This window comes from Rhododendron vialii, chromosome 3a, assembly GCF_030253575.1.
Source record: "Rhododendron vialii isolate Sample 1 chromosome 3a, ASM3025357v1".
Lineage (NCBI taxonomy): Eukaryota > Viridiplantae > Streptophyta > Magnoliopsida > Ericales > Ericaceae > Rhododendron > Rhododendron vialii.
Window position 1 is genome coordinate 33,753,723 of NC_080559.1, and position 19,194 is coordinate 33,772,916.

Sequence of the window (19,194 nt, forward strand, 5' to 3'; positions counted from 1 at the left end):
TAACTAGTACCGAAAGAGAAAAATAAATTTAAAAGTAGTCTTGTACTATTCGATATTGACCAACATTTATCAGTACCAACCGGTATTTGAACTGCGGCAAAATTAGAGGTTTTGAGTACCAGATTGGGTCAATACCAGGACATACGGGCGGCACAAAATTCAAAACCTTGGCAACAAATAGAAAACTCCCGAATGTATGCCTTTCCATATAGATTACAACTATCGAAGAAATTGAACTCAAGTCACTTTTAAATTGCGTAGTAACATTCATATGGAAGCAAGATTGTCGAATCCTTATCAAATGTATTATCAACTCTAAGAAAAAAAAACCATAAATATGTGCAGCGGAAAACAATGCCGATGCAGAAGGAAGGTGAACCAAAGATAGTACTATTTGGAACCTCTTAATGCGCTAAGAATAGTAACTTCAAATCTTTTCAATTCCCGGGTACAAGATTGTTCTGCAACCTCAAGCAACAACCTCCACGCCCAGAAGAACAGGCCAAAGCTCGAGCTAAAGAACTTGCACTTCTTGTTCTTGCGATTCCAATCCGCCTGAGACACCAAAAGGGGGAAAAAAAAACACAAAACAATAAACTTACTGCACTCATAAAACAAATAAATTAACGGTGTGTCACAGTAAGTAGAGGAGCACTTACAGTCGACGCATCCCAATCAGTGAAGCGAATTGGAAGATAAAACAATCCAGGATCAAGGCTCATTATCGTTGTCTCTAGAAAGAGATCCATTGTCCACATCATGGGTCTCCCCTCGAAGCCTTCTTGATCTCCTCCTCACAGGCACTTGAACTCTACCTGAGGTACCAGACGAGCTACCACCGCTCCTCGAACTACTTCGAGGTTGGAAAATAGAAATAACGAGAAAAACAGGAAACAGCTCACCTTCATTGAAACCCAAAGGGCTTTCCTCCTCGTTACTCCTTTCCTCTCCATCGTCTCCGATAGTAGATTCTAGTGTACTAATCAAGTCTCCTAGATCCCTCTGCCGCTCCAACCTCCTCCAATCGTGCTGCCTCTTTGGGTCAGCCTCTGATGGCCTCGCACAAGGATGCTCCACCCTTGCATGCTTCCTCAGATCTTCATAAGAGCCACTGAAATTGCAAGTCTCACAGGCACAGCTTCTCGATTTCGCATTCATGAAACGTCGGGCAGAAACGTCTACTGCCCACCCCATGATATGCCCGCGACAGAGAGGGCACACCAGCTTTGTCTTTACCTGGTTCTCACAGGACATGGGATGCATTGAGGTGGAACCCTCCATTTCAACCGGGCAACTGCTAACCATTTCCTCTGATATCAGACCGCTGGTGGAGTGTTCAAGTTCATTGTTCGGTGGAGTAGTTTCTTTGGCAAATGACTTGCGAAACTGGTCAAAACAGTTAGAGTGGCGGTAACTTGTGTCACACATGTAGGGGCGGCAGCCTTTCTCACGGGATGAACAAATGAGGAGAAGTGCATTGTGGGGATGTTCCATGCAAACGGGGCATCTAGCTTCCTCCCACTCTTTAACATTCTCTTTGCTTTCAGGTGGGTTTTTGGGCAATGAGTGTCTTGAGTGACTAGAGCTGCTTGAAAACGGAGATGCCCTGGACCTATTGAAGGACACAGAACGATCTCTTCTCTCCTTTGGCATCTCGATTGTCAAATATCACCCTCAACTCTGAAATGCCTGGCAATCTGAACTCGCAACGGAAGGAGATACCCTACACAAGTACTACAGTTTGTCAAACACTATCCAACAATAGCATTACAAAGTTCATGTATAGAAGGAAAACAGGTGGAACAAAAAACTCCATTCTGAGAGAGAGAGAGAGAGATGCAATTTGTTCACAAACACTTCTTCCATCCCACCACAACAACTCAACATAGACAATTAGACACAAAAAGATTGACCTCCCTAGAGCAATCAATCCAACAGTAAAGAAGCACTTGCAATATTCTTTTATTGAAATTGGTGAAGGCCTTTAGACACTAGGATTGATCAAATAAGATTCCTAACTGTCAAAAGTTCTCTCCATCCATTGGACCAATAAAGCAACAACACCTTCCCCAGTGCAAACAACCATCACAAGTATACCTTGCATAATCCTAAAGAACAAGATTTTGTAAATGCAGCTATAGACAATGTCTTGAAGTATGTAGCTATGCAGGAATACAAATGAGTAATTCCCCAAGATCTCAGTTATAAACTTGTTGATGGCAAATTGGACTTGTTACCATGTTGTTTCGTGTTCAAATGAGAAAGCATCGTGGGACTATTTTGTGCAATGTTTACTATCGAAGATTGGATTGCGACTAGCAGAACAGACAAACACACAATTCAAGAATGGAATTTGGAAGTATCCCTTCAGAAATGAGTCATGTGGATCTATAGTAGTAACGAGGCTAGATTTTTTTTTTAATTGAGCCATAAGTCCCATAATACAACAAATGTTGGCATACGAGTTATTTAAAGAAGTGGTCCTGTGATGATGATGGATATTGAAGAGTTTGGAGTTGAATGCTTTATCGAGTGTCTTTCACTCTTGTGGCTGGGTCTCCGAACATCACTTTCAGTTTCAACTAGAGTGGCATTTTTTTTAAATAAGTCAAAGTCAGCAGTTACAGTGTCATGGATGGGACTCATGCCTCAATTCAAAAGAAATCTAGCCTCGTTCCTATAATACTCATCCTGATTCACATGGCTGGTTTCTGGAGAGATACTTCCAAATTCCGTCACTTGAATTGTGCGTCAGTCTTTTCTGGTATTCCAATAACTGTCAATCCAATCTTCAAGCTTATCAAAAAAAAAGAAAAATTCAAATCTTCGAGAGTAATGTAGCACAAATCAATCCGAGACTGCTTTCTCACCTGAACAAGAAACAGCATGGGAACAAATCAAGTCCAATTTGGACTGAAATTTCTGTTTGCACTCCTACAAAGTCCAAAAGCTAAGTGCAATTTTGTTCACCCTCCCTCTTATTGGTAGTAATGGTGTAAGTCCCACCACTGCAAAACACTTTTTGGTAAGCATGACATCTCTTTGTGGTGGGATCCACACCATTTCAACCGATAGGAAGAACGGTAATGTTTACTCTCCTCTTAAGGAGGGTGAACAAAACTCAACTCCCAAAAGCTCAAAAAATTGGGCAAAGACAATAAATAGGAAAAAGACTTCCACTTTTAGCTCAATTGGCAATTATCGAGATACGTCGCAAACAGGAAAACTAATAATCACAATTCAGGTTCAAAGAATAACACCAAATCAGCACGTATCAAGTAAACATCAGCTCAAAACCACAGTTTATCACCCAACAGAATTGAAAACCTTAATAAGAACAATACATCAAAAACTCAAAATAAAACGCATAGCAGCACGCTTCGGAGCTCAAAACACGCGAAACGGGAAATTAAACGATTAATCTGAGTGAAATCGGACAGCTCTCAAGTACATCAAAAGTAGGACTTTCGGTTAGAGAAGTTACCAGAGCGAATCAATCGATTAGACAGAGAAGTGTGTCCGTCCACTTTAGCTTGGTAACAGCTTGAGTCGAAGAACTCCAGAGAGCGAGAAGGCAAGAAAGAGGAAGCTTTCTAGGGCTACCTTTTCAGAGAGTAGAGAGAGAGAGATCTGGTACGAGGTTCAATCTTGCGAGCCGAGGAAGCGGACGAAGTAGGAGTATCTCTCAAATTTAAACCTACGGTTCACGTCGTCGCCGAATTGTACGGTACCCACGAAAAAAGCTCAACAAAGTGACTATCCCGAATCTTCTTTTGCGTTTTTTTCCTCGCCCCTTGTATTTACCGGGTTATTAGACTCCAGCACTCCGTTAGTGAGTCCGTTTGGTTTAACATTTTGAGAATTGCTTTTAAATTTCGGCACAGTTTTTAATAAATCTTTCTCTTTATATGTTTCCACTCATTACCACTACAACTCTCAAAAATAGCTTTCTAAAACTTAAACCAAACAAAGCCAGATTTTAGGATCCTAAAAATGAACCGGTTCCCGAGCCGCTAGAACGATCATCCCTAACACTGCTCTGATGTCTAGGTTAATTTGTAGTGTGGAACGTAGAGAGAAGTAATCGAATTTGAAGAGTTGCGTACCAGTCCCTCGTGGGGGTGATTTTATAGACGTTTTAGGGGGTTAAATAATAACGAGATTAGGATCCTTAGAATCTCAAGGTGTAGATAAGAGCATCCGCCGCAATGTAATAATCAAAAGTAAACAATTAAAACTTGTCACGTCAGCTTTTAATTATTTATTTAGAGGATTATTAAAGTTAGCAATGTGAAGTTTCACATTGTTACTATTGATTATTTAAATGTCGAAATTTGATTATTAATTAGGAGGTTACTAATTTTGATTATTACAAATGTGAGCATTTTTTTAAACACGCATTGCTAACTTTGACAATCTTTTAATTTTGATTATTACCTTATGGATGCTCTAAGGATGGCACCTGTTTGATGAGCCCCTCATGTGGGGGTGATTTTATAGACGTTTTACGGGGTTAAATCATATTGGGATTAGGATCCTTAGGTCTCGAGGTGTAGATAAGGATAGGTGTAGACAAGGATGGCACCAGTTTGATCCAATGGCCTTAGCTTTCCCAATCTTTTTAGAACTACGAATACCCGTAGGCCTTGGATTGTTGGTGGCTATCCCCGTGGACATAAACGAGGTGTAGATAAGGATAGGTGTAGACAAGGATGGCACCAGTTTGATCCAATGGCCTTAGCTTTCCCAATCTTTTTAGAACTACGAATACCCGTAGGCCTTGGATTGTTGGTGGCTATCCCCGTGGACATAAACTCGTCCTCGGATAGGAGGCGGTCGCAAGGAGCCCTGCCCGCTCAGGACCCTTTTGGCTCCGCCCCTGATTTAAATCAGAGAGAGAGAGAGAGAAGTAACACAGAAACTCATCCAAGAACAACTGTTCCTCTTTGACAAAAATCAGAGCGAACTGATACAATAGGTTCTGGAAAAAAGGGATACAATAAAGTCCGTTCTACATCCTACACACACACCATACGCTAGTACAAACCGGTGTACTGCAAAAAGACGAGCTTCACCTGGTTCGGTTTCGGTAAAACAACCTAAGGCTGTTAATATGTCCATCCGATCAGACAAGACGATTGGACGGCCAAGTTGATCACGTCTCAGAATGCCTTGTACTTCTTCGCTCCAAAAGTATTTACAACTGTTTACAAGAAAAGGACTTCTGCTAAGTGCAATTGAGATCACTTGATGTTCATGGCCGCTGACATGGCACGAAGCTCCTTTGCAATTTCTGAGAAAGCTGGTCTAGAGGCCGGATTGGGTGACCAACACCTCTCCATCAATGATCTCCATGCTGGGTCACACCAACTTGGAATTTCAGGGCGCAGATCGCCTTTGATTATACCAGCTGAAACCACCATAACGAGGAAACATCAGACAATTGCAAATATTGAGCACATTGTTATTCGAAAACTTATTCGGAAGATTGAGTTTGGGGACAAATAGTGATAACTTCTTTTGTAACTCAATTACGTGGCAAGACTACCAAGGATAATTTCAATGTCACCGTGCATTAACTATAGCAAGAGTGTCCCCCGTCAAACAGAAAACTATGCATATCGACTTTCTATCACGCATGTCAACATGAAAGATTACCTATTATTTCCTCTGATCGCATATTTCCATAAGGTTCTTCCCCTGTCAAAAGCTCCCACATGATTATTCCAAATGAGTACACATCCACCTGAACTCGAGCACCGGCGAAATTGTAAGAGGAAGCAAATGACAAGTACAAATACTGGGAATAATTCATGATATTTGAAGACGATCAAATTACCTTATCTGTAACCATATTTTTCTGAAAGTTCAATAGTTCCGGAGCCATCCATGGTATAGTTCCTCGAACTCCACCAGAGACCAGTGTCCTCTGCTTAACTTTTGATAAACCAAAGTCACCAATCTGACCAGGAACCAAGTGAACGTTCAAAAGATTGTTGTACAGTAAATCATTTACGATGAAGAAGTTGGCATCAATTTTGTGAAGCACCAACAAAAAGAAGATGTCAAACAGAAAGAAATTCCAATTTAACAGCAACAATAAGTCTGATGGTACCTTGCACACCGGCCGCTGAGGATCCCTCATATTCACAAGCAAGTTGTGAGACTTCAAATCAAAGTGAACGACATTCTTCTCATGCAGATATTCCATACCAAAGGCCGCATCCATGGCTATAATCAATCTTTTTCGTCGATCAATAGTTCTGCAAATTTTAAGCACAGTTTCGGTGAAAAGTGGGATGTATGAAAAGCCTAGCAAGAGTAAGCTACGGTTTTTTCTTTTTCTTGGTAACTAACTAGCTAGGATATTTTACCGAGTAACAGTCTGCGATACCTTTTCAAAAAAAAAACAGTCTGCTATACAGGAAGAATCTTACAACTTGCTATTAAAGTTGTGAAGGACTGAACGCAGTTTCTGTAGTGAGTATGCCTGGTTCTAAAGGCTCACAAATATCTTCACATTTGAAACCTAGCAGAAATAAAGTTTTATTCACTCTGATTCCTTAGTATGTCCTTTGGCCTTGACATAGTACTGTAACAGAAACAAAAACTATAACTTGTGGTATAGTGTCGGAAGAGTGAACAAAAGGAAAATAACTTAGAAAGAAAATACCTAAAGAAATGAAGTCTACTAAAAACTTGGCTCTTTATGTTACCAAAATAACTTTGAAAATGACAGACCTATCTTTCCTCCGCAACACTTGTCTAAGGGACCCGTTCACCATGTACTCTGTCACTGCAGCCAAATTTGTGACAGGCCCATCTGTAACTACACCATACAACACCATGACATGGGGATGGTGAAGTTGTCCAAGTATGTGAGCTTCCTTCCAGAAGTCTGCAACCTGCACACAAACAAAAAGAAATTTGAAAATCACTGGCAATCATGCAGGCATGTATTTTGCAATTCAAAATTAAGGCCACAGATTTAACAGGGAATTAAATCCCAAAATTAATTTCAAGTGGATGTTTGATAATGAATGTGCTTAAACACATGCTGTAGATAGTCGACAAAGCAAGGTCTAAGTACTTCCCGAAACACTAGATACACCAATACAGATGAACCATAAATCCGTCATGCAGGCATCTATTTTGCAATTCAAACTTAAGGCCACAGATTTAACAGGGAATTAAATCCCAAAATTAATTTAAAGTGAATGTTTGATAATGAATGTGCTTAAACACATGCTGTAGAAAGTCCTTGTCAACAAAGCAAGGTCTAAGTACTTCCCAACCACTAGTTACACCAACATAGATGAACGATAAATCGGTCCAACAAAAACCAGCAAAGCAGCAAAGTATCAGTGATAACCAATCTGATAATTTTATGGGTTCGTACTTCAAAACCAGCAAAGTATCAGTGATTACCAATCTGTCTTGGTCTGGTGCACCTTCAGCGAAGCAGCTGGGTTTAAACTTTTTGATGGCAACATCACATCCCTTCCATTTTCCGTGGAATACAGACCCATATGTACCAGATCCGAGTTCCTTAATATATTCGAGGTCAGAATTTTTTATAGTCTGCAGGAAACAACAAAAAGATTCAAGCCAGTAAAAAAAACAACAAAAAGATTCAAAGTAGAGCCAAAAGAAGCACTTCCGCTCAAATACAGTTCAAGGCTGAATTGTTTATCGTCAAGAATTACCTGCAGAAGGTCACCAGGGATGCTTCCGTTTCCCTTGGAGCAATTACGATATTCTCCAATGTCAGCCTGCTAGAAAATAGTCATTAGTTTGTCAAAGAAATGGTTAACGAAGGCCATTGTCATTGTTGTTCCTTCCCTTGATTCAAAAATCAGACACATAATTATTTTAGACTATAAGCCTATACCTGTTTGTCAACGCTTAGATTGGATGGATGGTCCTGCTGCATCTTTTCTTCTTGTTCATCCACTTTTTCCAATTTGGCAGCGTTGTTAAGAAAAGAATCCAATGAAACTCCGTTAGAGTCAACTTGGGGGCGTGAAGTGAGGAGTTCTTCAACCATGAGATCTACATGCTTTGAGTGAGGCTTCACCAAGGCTTCAGCAACATCATTGCTACTGGGAGAAGTACAGGCTGTGGGTTCAACTTCTTTGGATGAAGATAAGGAGAGATTACGCAGAGAAACATCCACCACAGAGGTAAGTCCACCTGGCATAACATGATCACCATTACAATGTTTGCTAAATGGATTAACCATTGATTCTATATTGGACAGCCCACTTTCAAATCCCGATTCTGTTCCATTTCCAAAACCCAAAGTGTTCGGCGAACCACAGATGTCAATAGTTACCATTGGCTCCACCATCTCTGATTCCTTTTTGAAATCAATACAGCTCGATTGGCTACTCGGAACCCTTGTAAAATTTTGGCATGGAACTACATGTTTCTCACCAATGGAACCAGTTAACAGATCTTCCTGAGGATCCATAGCCCTTGTGCTTGTAAAGAGGTTATTGGTAACAATAGGAGGCAAGAGAGATTTGCCATCCCTCCCTGTTGATACACCATTGTGAGCAAATTGAAGTGGCTTAGGATTTCGCTGTCGTAGTTGTTGAACTCCATGACCACTCTTGGTAGTGAAGTTTTCTTTATTGGTGCAAGGTTGATCAAACGAGTATGTTTGGTCATTTAGGCCAGAATCCAAGGTATGGAGATGGTAACCTGACCACGGCTTCCACAAGCTTGGATAAAACAACTTCATAACCTGCCCTTGTTTTGAAATGCTGGAACTTGACCTAAGTCCAGGGTAGAATTTTCTAACCCAGGGCCGTCCTTCCCATCTAAGATTCCGATGGTTCCCCATCTCCGTGACACTATTCCGGTGGCTCCGCAAGTAGTATGACGAACTCCTATAGCTTCTAAAATCAGCTGGTGGGACCTGATGGTTGCGCGTCCCACCATGAAGCCTAGCCCATATCCTCTCACTTCCAATCAACTGATTCCTGCAAGAAACTGGAGGGAAGCAATTGTTTACCATATCATAATTGGCAGACAACGGCGTTATGTTCCCCCCATCCAAAACCCTCTGCGAATCCATCAAATCCATCTTGGAATCGCATGAATGCTTCTGGCACCGTGTGACAAACTGGCTGTAACCTCTGTTGCTCGAAATTGGACCAGACCTATTCGCCGAGCACTGCGTAAAACCATTTGGTTCCACACAAGGGTTTCCATCCCTTGGATTCAAGGGATGCGAATGGGACTCCGGGACATAGTTCTCACCCAAATTTTCACTTCTTTGAAAGTGTGTATTCCAAAATCCGTATTCTAACACTTTTGACCTATAAGGGCTGCCACCAGATTTGAACTCTCTTGCCTCATGGCTCAAACTGCCTTGTGGCAAACAAATTTGACTATGGTTTTGCTTTTCACATGTAAGCTTTACGTCGTTTTGATCAAAACCTAACGCTAAACCCTTGTCAAGACCTCGAATTCGACCCGATTCCATCAGTACCACCTTTGTCCAAAAATCATCACTAACACCTTTAACTGATTTCTTAACTTCATTATTACAATCAAACTGATCACTACCATTACCACTCACAGAATCAACACCAAACACATGATAATCACTTTCCAAAAACAACCCGGACCCATTACGCATATTCTCAAAACTACCCAATTTCCCTATCCTATGACCAAACCCATTACCACTATTACAAACATAAATCCATATCCTAGCGGGCTTACCGAGGAACTCAAGCTTCTCATACTCGCTGAACATGCACGAAACGTCGTCGTCCGACTCGATCGGGACCAGGGGCGCCACGTAGTCCTTGCATGGGAGTTGCAAGTGCTTGAGAGAGAAACAGAGAAAGAGGCCGTTGTTAGGGTTTTGAACGAGGGGTAGATCCGAAAGCTTCGACTTGAGCTTTGAAAACCCGATGCTCCGTTCCACGGTTATGATCCGGGTCTCGCCGCCGGTGTACCGGAGGTTTTCCGACGGGGGTGGGCGGCGGTGGAATGCGCCATTGAAGCTGCAGACCAGCTTGAGTTTCTTGGGGGTGGTGGGTTTTCTGCGACGGGATAGGGGGTCTTTCATGGCGATTGAGAGAGAGAGAGAGAATAATGTGGAACTGTATGGAGAAGTGGCTGCGTTGAGGGTATATATAGTTGTTGAGGTGGGAGAGGACAGCGAATTGGGAATTGGGGCTTCAGGATGTTGTTATTTACGTGGGTAGCCCTCTGGCCCAGGTGTTTTCGGTTTAAGATTTTTTAGATTTGAGAATTGATATCCACACTTCTTTTTTTTTTATATTACATTTTTTTTTTTGTCTTTTAACAAAAAAAAATACACTTTTTCAATGTTAAAAATTTTAAAAAAAAGGTGTGAATATCATTTTTCTTAAATTTAGGTCTTGATAAATGAATGGCCAGTGATGTGATGCGATATTTAAATGAAATTGATTTTGTCACTCCTCTTTTATTTAAAGGCAAAGTTCTTTTTTCACGAAACAACTAATAGAGACACAAAGAGGAATGACAAATTTAATCCCCTATTTAAAACTAAAAATAAGATGGAAAATGATTTCCACACCCCTTTTACAATGTGCTACTCCCTTTTTTGTTTTATCCACATGAATTTACAATGTTGTTTTTGGATGAGTGAAAAAGTGTATTAAAAAAGTTAAGATAATAAATTCATGTGGATAAATACAAAAAGATAGTGTGAATTGTTAAAAATGGAGTGTGAAAATCACTTCCCAAATAAGATACTCCCTTCACCCCATAAAGGCCGGATATCAATAAAGACTTAGTCGATCGCATATAAGAAGCAAAATAAGCAATTAAAATCTTATGCCGTTTGTCAATTTTTTTTGGAACAAATAATATATGAATATTAAACACCGATTATTACTAAATTTGATTTTTTGCATGGACGATAAGCACCTTGCAATACAACTCTTGAATCATATTTTTGGCACCGTGATAAGTCTTATTAGTAGTTTGCATTACATGAAAGAGAATCATCACGTTGGACGATCTTAATTAAGGCTCCGTTTGTTTGGGCGTAAAATGTTTTCTCGTAAAATATTTTACTTATTTTTCGCTGTTTGGCTAAAAAAAGGAGAAGGAAAATATTTTCAGTGTAAAATATTTTGCACCAAAAGGGTGAAATTGTTTTCCTCTTCTTTTCCCCGTAAGTCGTTTTTTTTTTCGTTGCCGTGTCTCCCGTTCCCAAACCACATAAGCCCCCCCTTCTTCCAAAACACGTACCCATCCCCTTCTCCCAAATCAAATCTAAAACACGAGAGAGAGAGAGAGAGAGAGAGAGAGAGAGAGAGAGAGAGAGAGAGAGAGAGAGAGAGAGAGAGAGAGAGAGAGAGAGAGAGAGAGAGAGAGAGAGAGAGAGAGAGAGAGAGAGAGAGAGAGAGAGAGAGAGAGGACGCGAGAGCTTCCTCGATCCTGCGATTCTCTACGGCACCTTCACCGGCGACCGATCACCTGCGTTCTCAACGGCGAGTACCTCCGAATTCTTCTTCCATTCTAGTTTTGAGAAAATCTATCAATTTTTTTCGATCTAATTTGATGCTTCTAATTCATATTTGATCTATGGTTAGTGAATTTCTTTTGTTTGACAGTAGTGATGTAATCTTCTTCTTATTGATTTTTTTTTGTATGTTGTGTGTCAAGTTGTTTTGTTCCCCGCTATCTGTTTGATGTATTTACTCAATGAGCTTCAGCTATTGGTTTATTCTCAGCTGATCAAACATGTGATTATATCCTCTTAGTCTATACTTTTCTCCAATAATTGTGTTTGAATTCTTTTGTTTATGTAGATGGCTAATGATCAAAATGATGCTACTGTAACTGAAGTTGCAGTAATTGGAGCTGCCGCTGCAGTAATAGCTACCGGTGTTGCAATCCTAGACATTTTAAGATATAGGAATAGGACCCTTATTCCTGATATACCTAGGGCACCTCATGTCAATAGAGACCGAGAGAGGGAGAGCTATTGATGGGACACATATCCGGGCATCAGTTCCCCTTGAACTTCAAGGGAGGTTTCGTGGGCGAAAGGGATGGACATCGCAAAATGTTTTAGCAGCCATCACTTTTGACCTCAAGTTTGTATATGTACTTGCTGGTTGGGAGGGCTCAGCACATGATTCCCGTATCTTGAATGATGCAATTTCGAGGCCCAGGGGGCTTCAAGTCCCTGAAGGTAATTTTTTTGCCCTAGGACTTTTAGTTGGATAGCATTATTGATAAAACTGAGCAGACACATGACATTAGGGTTTTTTTTTTTTTGTAGGTAAATACTACCTTGCTGATTTTCTTTAGACTGTTCCTTTTTTATTTCTTTTCTTTTCTTGAGACTGATTATATAAGATTGAGGCTGTTAGTTTTCCAAATCAGTTTATATATGTTGATCAGACTGTTTTTTTTAGTACTTGGTGCTCTACTGGTTTGCTCCTTTTTGCTTTTATGAATGAGTTCGATGGATTAGAATTTAATCATGGAATGTGATTTGTGGTATTAGATATGAGCAAAAAAAGTGAATCCAGGGGCAAACAATTTAGGTGGTCAAAACCCATGGAGCGTGTGTTGTTGGAAGTTCTTGCCGATGAGGTGAAAATCGGGAATAGACCTAACAACACTTTTAGAACAAGCTCATTCAATCGGGTGTCGAGTGTCATATTTGAGAAATTCAACATTGAATGTTCATCGGATCATGTTGAACATCATCTTAGAACTGTGAAAACTGCATGGGGTATCATAGCTCAACTTCGGGATAAATCTGGATTTGGATGGGATGACAACATGAAGATGATAATTGCTAGTCCAACTGTCTACACAGAACATGTTCAGGTGCCATTCTTAAGTTATTTTACTCTCTATTGGCTTAAGTTTCTAGTCTTTTTTTAAAACTTGTTAGTGTAACTTTTATTGCTTGAAAATAGGCACATCCAACTCATGAAAAGTATCTTAACAAGAAGATTGAAATGTATGAAGAGATAGCTTTAGTGGTGAACAAAGATCGTGCGAAAGGAAATTTTGCTAAATCATTCAATGATGTTGACTTGGATATTGAACCAATAAATTCGGATGCTGACATTGCCATTGAAGACATCTCTAAGGACAAGAATGCGGGAAAACAATCCGCATCCTCAAGTGAAACTTTTGCCCAACCAAGACGTCATCGCAAGCGTGGTCGTGATACTCATGATGAGGAGTCGGATATCAAAACAATTTCAGAAAAGCTTGGGCAAGTTGCAGATGCAATTACTAGGCTGACATGGGATAGGCTTGATGTTCAAGCTCTTCATGATGAACTGATGAAGATGGAAGGTTTTGATGAGGCTTTTCTAGGCGAGGCTTTTGATTATTTGGTTGAGCATGAAAGACTTGGGAAGGCATTTATGGCGAAGAGCATTAACCTCCGAAGGATTTGGCTTGAAGATTTTAGCAGCCATAAATTTTGAAGTGAATTATATCTAGTGTTCTATGACTTACCTGTTCTTGTTGCTAGTAGCATATTTTTTTTGTTAAAAAATCTTATTTGTTGCAAGGGTTGATTTGTATTTCAATTCCGATGGTAACGATGGATAATTGGGTTATTTAGTTGATGCTTTAGTTATTTGCATGAAATTGATCTTGGGTTATGCTCAAAGATGGATCTGGAGAGCTTATATGAATCGATTGCTTCAATATGGTTTTAAAATGCTTGGGAGGTTCTTTATCTAATTTCAAATAACAGGTTAGTGCATAATCTTTGTGTGGAAAACTATTTTGACAACCAAACGATGGAAAATCATTATTTTGAAAAATATTTTCATGTACCAACCAAACACCGGAAAATAAAAGTTTGAAGTTTGTTTTCTGAAAAAACATTTTACATTGTAAAACATTTTACATTGAAACAAACGGAGCCTAAGTTTCGAATGCCGCCGACAGCTGAAATTTGAAAAGTTGAAACAACTCCAATTGCATCATTCATGGAAGCGAAGGTAGGTCATGTGCGGAATGTGATGGACGTACAAGCAAGTGTTTCTCATGACATGAAGGCTCTCTCTCTCTCTCTCTCTCTCTCTCTCTCTCTCTCTCTCTCTCTCTCTCTCTCTCTCTCTCTCTCCTAAGTACTGCATGATCCATGCGACAAGCTACTCCCTCCGTTTCCATTCTTTGGTCTCTTTTCGGGATTCTAACTTAATAAGAGAACATAATAATTGCATGCATGATCACTTGATTTTTCAATTTTACCCTTGAAACATTTAGGCAGCAAAATAGGAGCTAAAACAGAGTACAATTTTTTGGCGGCAAAATAGGAGCTGAAAACAGAGTGAAACTCACTCCGGAAATTAAGGCGGAAAAAAGCCGGTGATTTGAAATTCAAAATTTTGTGAATATGTAGAAGGTTGTGTAAATGAGAACTGGATGTTCGTTTTGTGTTTGTCTATGTACATCTCATTTTGATGATTGTAAATGCATATTGTAATAACAGTGCTTCTATGGAGTGGACTACATGAGTTTTTGTCAAATTCCCCTCTCTTTTTTTTTAGTATAATTGATTTTCAGGAAACATAAAATGGGAAATTCCTTAACTTTTAGCCACTTAGTTCTAAAGTGAGACAGCCAAAAGTGCTAATTGAGACAATAGAATGGGGACGGAGGGAATAAGTTTTTAGGTGATTTACATATCTTCACCAAAGGGGAAAGAAAATATAAGAACGGACACGCGTAAAACTACTATTATGCTTAATAACATTTGATCAAACATCGAACATTTGGTACTTTAAATGAAGGGTTTAAGAAAGCAAAAAGGTTTTTATTAAGAATTTTGATATTTGTGTTCCACTTTTTACTAATGACGCTCCGATTTATGAACAAAGTGGAGCGCCATCAATAAAAAGTGAAGCGCGAAAATCAATTTCCTTTTATGAATGTCAAAATGCTTTGTTGTTTCACTGACAGAGGACCACAAGGTTCCCCGCCAGAAGTGACAATGACGACACAATTGGAAATTCCCGAAATCGATCAATCTGGAATAAGTTCTTCGTCTAGAAAATCCTTTCTTAATTCCACCTAATATTCGTGCATTATATTATAATTCCCGTTCGGACAAATAAGCCACAGTGGCTTATTTTTTGTCCTTATTCAAATTTTTTTCGTATCACTTGGCTTATTGTCATTTTTTTGGGAATTATTGCATCCTCACGACAAGAGGAATCTAAAAAGTAAAAATTTTTGACCGAAATCCAATTTTTTTTGAATAAAGACGAAAAAATTGGCTTATTGATTTTTTTTCGTCTTTATTCAAAAAAAATTGGATTTCGGTCAAAAAATTTTACTTTTTAAATTCTTCTTGACGTGAGAATGCAATAATCCCCAAAAAAATTACAATAAGCCAAGTGATACGAAAAAATTTAAATAAGAACAAAAAATAAGCCAAAATGACATATTTGTCCGAACACCGTCGTTTATTTTATATACCTACTACATGCACGATTGATGTATTTAAGAATCAAGAATGGTATTATAATGACGTACGAATTTTGGGAGCCTCCCATAAAAGAGGAGGGTATACTATCCCGTGATTAGGCTTGTAGAAGGACATGGTAAACTTTTTCGGATACATCGATAACGGTAAATTTAAAAGATCAATTGGTAATCGATTGAGTAACCTCTAAATTATGTTAACAAATTAGCATTGGTGGCTTATATATATGATCAATGTGTAACTACTAGCATCACGTGTGCAGTTTGGTTGCACGTGATGGAACGTACGTGTGTACTTATTGACAATGCAAGGCGATTGACTCAAGTAGTGACTTGGTTTCAGGAAGCAAGTCTCGATGACTTAGGTACGGTGTAAGATTTCTTTGAAGCATGCATGTAACTTGAAATTCATCAACTACAAGTAGGGTACGTACGTAGTCTTAAACATTACTACTAATATTAACTAAAATTAGGTTACTTCAGTGAGCCATTTGAGACAAATAATCAACTCCAAGAATTGGCCTGGCTGATAATCAATGAAGACTTTGGTATTTTTTTCATTCTGGTAGGAGAGGACCTTCTATATGCTATAAATTCTGACGAGGATACATACTTCATATACATAAGGATTTTGCTCCAATTTTAAATTAAGTCTCCAAAAGTAAACGATGAACTGGTCCGGACGCTCTGGTTATGAAAACTAAAACAAATAAAATACTAGTAGTAGTATATACTCTATAATATCCTGACTCCCACTTGTCGTCTAGTCCAAAGAGGAAGGACTCCCTTAGACTTTGTTAACATCACATCAATTTTTCCTAATTTGGATGGAACATGGCTATCCACATTCGACCGGGGACCCAGCCGAGCGGCACCTCTGCCAAGCGGGTGTCGAGCGGTCAATTCGGTCGTTCATCTCAGATTCAACGGCAAAGATCGAAACATTTTTTTCCTTTTCCTTTCTTTTTTTTAAAAATCCGTACAGTACCTTTACATCTGGACCGTCTGAACACTTTTGGACGGTCGAAATGTGCTCGACATCCCTGCCAAGCACTTGGCAGGGTCTCCAGGTCCTATCCATCCGACTATCGTGGTGTAACAGTACTGTCAAACACTTGGCAAGACGTTATAAAAAGTGCTGCGGCCGCCAAGGTACGTGGCCAAATTACATTCGATCGGTTTGCCATACCCCCAAAGAAAAGAAGAAATCAAACAATCACATCCCTAAACTTCACCATCAAGTTTGGCATATTCGTAACTACTCATAATTTTCAAACCCGGCCCCATGCCGGTGGGGATTACGTGTACACGTGGACCACTCCAAGAGGGGCGGCTTTTAGCTGTTCAAGCCGCGAATAGCCCAAGCTCAAAAAAATGCGCTAAAATTTTGTAATTTCTTCGGCCAAAATGATACTCTTTTCGTCAATTTTAATTGTTCAGTTTCGTAACTCAAATTTATTAAGGAGAAATTATCATTACATAATTCATATCAACTTTTATCTCAATTTTTCTTACATATTCTCTATAAAGGTATGATCACTATATTTTTATTCAGTAACTTTTCAAAATGAAATATAAGTTTAGGAGCAAAATAAAAAAGGCATCGACTTTTATCCACTGGACTTTACAAAATGACCCTTTTTAAGGGACAATCCAAAATAAAATACTGGACTCTAAAAAAGGGGACGGATGGAGTAGTTTTTATTTACTAATCGAAACATGGAATAGTCTGTTCATAAATTTTTGGATATTTTGCACCAAATTAAAGAATCAGTTCTTTAATTTGGTGCGAAGAAACTCAAAAAATTACATAAGTATATTTTTCAACATATTCCTTTCATCCCGATTTGTTTGTCTCATTTTTTACTTATACATGTCTCAAATTGACTATTTAATTTCAAAATCAATGACTTAGATTATGTAAATTTTCAAATTAATAGATTTGATTTGATTTCTTTAATAAATTAAAAACTCGAAATTGAAAAAAAAAATCGAAACGGAGAGACTAGTACATATTTATCATCCTAAAGCCGCCCACGCCCCCAAAGACCACCTGAAAGCAACAAGCCTCGTCTGTTCTCTTTTGATTCGTCAAATTAGACCACTTGAGGCTTTTGTTCTATTGCGGCCAAGGTCAGCTGGACCCACCTACAACTTTGCATGCATGTGCGCCACGTGTGTAGAAAGTATTCAAAGGCACGACACGTCATCAGCAGCCCAAGTTTTGATCCGTATAGAGCTGGACACTTGGCACGATGGGTTTTATATGTACTTGTTGGTTGTAGGGGAACAAGTGGTAGTTTCCTAGTGGACAGAGTATAAAATACTAGTATAAATACAAATAATTTTGCTAACACAAACAAGCAGTTACGTGCACTCGCATTGTAGGTGAATCCCACACGCGGTGCAAGTATGTATCTAAGTCACGTAATTCACGTGCACGCACGTATCAGAAGCGGAAACGTGAAAGTATTTTTAAAACATATCCCAAACTTATATAATTCGCAAGAGCGAGAATTGAGAGCGCGAACACAGAACAAGAATTGAGAGCAGAAACGTTGGACATTTTTTAAAAATTATGTGAGCATGCGCCCGGGCGCATTTGATGTGTAGAGGATGCTCTCGAGTTGCATTTGAATTGCGCCTGAGGCGCAATTGATATGTGTAGGATGAATTCAGGGTGCACTAGAATTGCGCCAGAGGTGCATATTTTATCCGTTGAGCATGCGCCCGGGCGCTCTTGATATTGTGGGCGCACTTGACATGATTGCGCCAGGGCGTATGATTGAGAAGGTTTGGGGAGGAATGCGTTAGGAGCACCAAATAATCCCTCACAAGCGTATAGGATAGTGCAAAGCCCAATCATATTTTGGACCTCGAAAAGAAGTGGTGCTGGAAGCCTGGTCCATCCCGAATTTATACAACTAGACTAGAAAGTACACTTCCAGAACAAAGATAACAGAAAAATTGGAACAAGAAAAAATCGCGCCAAAACTACTTCTGGCATCACCGAAGGAATCGACACCACATTTGTAGGATGCCAATTTTTCTGAGTCAGTCGAACTACTGGAAGAAAATGGGAAAGGAACACCGAATAGGATCGAAGACACTAATCCTCATGTTTCAATGCATTAAGTAACGAAAGTTCCGCAAAACATTGCTTTTGCAAGTTCAGACTTACAGCAGTGCATATCGACTACCTAACAAAAGCTCCTTCTGGTAATCAATCAAACAAACAAAACAATTAAAGTTAAGCTGCAAATTGTGGGTGTAGATCCCAGCTTGGCCTCTTTTCATTTTACGCCCAACAGAACTAATTCACTGATTTCATGACTGTTTCTCTTAAGCACACAATCAGAAAAGCCACGTCGAGGTCAATATGTTTCATGTCACTCAAAGCTGCGTTTCCTATCCCTACGAAAGATTAGCTGCACAGATGTCTGACCCGCTTCAAGTACTAATAAACATCATCGTCTAGATTCCCCTGATACACGAAACAATGCACAAAAACCAGAACTATTAACCTCGAGTTTCAAGGTTCGAACCCGAGCACAACTACTGCGCACACTACTGGAAACTCAACTAGTAGTGCGTTTTACCATCTAGGTGGTAGTCCAGTCGGTGGGAGTCACCACCTCTCTGAACACCTGTGCCGGTTCGAGCCCTGGGAGGCACATTTGTGCTGGTACCCGGTGGTGCCATTAATAG

The 19,194-nt window shown here is 39.6% G+C and overlaps 3 protein-coding genes across 6 annotated transcripts; 1 reads left to right on the forward strand and 2 right to left on the reverse strand.

Annotated features, from left to right (window-relative positions):
• Positions 1-246: 246 nt before the first annotated feature.
• On the reverse strand, positions 247-3,757 carry LOC131320208 (uncharacterized). 3 transcript variants are annotated; one of them, XM_058350830.1, is made up of 4 exons: positions 3,485-3,724; positions 2,098-2,870; positions 660-1,723; positions 247-555 (listed from the first exon to the last, which is right to left on the reverse strand). In XM_058350830.1, the coding sequence occupies exon 3, from the start codon at positions 1,651-1,653 to the stop codon at positions 712-714; it is 942 nt and encodes a 313-aa protein (XP_058206813.1). In that variant the 5' UTR covers positions 1,654-1,723; positions 2,098-2,870; positions 3,485-3,724; the 3' UTR covers positions 247-555; positions 660-711. The 3 variants fall into 3 exon arrangements, with proteins under 3 accessions (XP_058206813.1, XP_058206812.1, XP_058206815.1); XM_058350829.1 differs by lacking the exon at positions 2,098-2,870 and having other exon boundaries at positions 3,485-3,757; XM_058350832.1 differs by lacking the exons at positions 2,098-2,870; positions 3,485-3,724 and adding an exon at positions 2,871-2,889.
• Positions 3,758-4,925: 1,168 nt separating this feature from the next.
• Positions 4,926-10,133, reverse strand: LOC131320207 (uncharacterized). 2 transcript variants are annotated; one of them, XM_058350828.1, is made up of 8 exons: positions 7,892-10,133; positions 7,707-7,772; positions 7,429-7,581; positions 6,742-6,905; positions 6,116-6,263; positions 5,840-5,962; positions 5,659-5,746; positions 4,926-5,410 (listed from the first exon to the last, which is right to left on the reverse strand). In XM_058350828.1, exons 1-8 carry the CDS (start codon positions 10,085-10,087, stop codon positions 5,244-5,246), a joined length of 3,105 nt encoding a protein of 1,034 aa, XP_058206811.1. In that variant the 5' UTR covers positions 10,088-10,133; the 3' UTR covers positions 4,926-5,243. The 2 variants fall into 2 exon arrangements, with proteins under 2 accessions (XP_058206811.1, XP_058206810.1); XM_058350827.1 differs by having other exon boundaries at positions 7,707-7,775.
• A 2,268-nt stretch (positions 10,134-12,401) lies between these two features.
• On the forward strand, positions 12,402-13,591 carry LOC131320209 (uncharacterized protein At2g29880-like). The gene is made up of 2 exons (XM_058350833.1): positions 12,402-12,858; positions 12,951-13,591. The coding sequence occupies exons 1-2, from the start codon at positions 12,532-12,534 to the stop codon at positions 13,470-13,472; spliced, it is 849 nt and encodes a 282-aa protein (XP_058206816.1). The 5' UTR covers positions 12,402-12,531; the 3' UTR covers positions 13,473-13,591.
• The last annotated feature ends 5,603 nt before the right edge of the window (positions 13,592-19,194 follow it).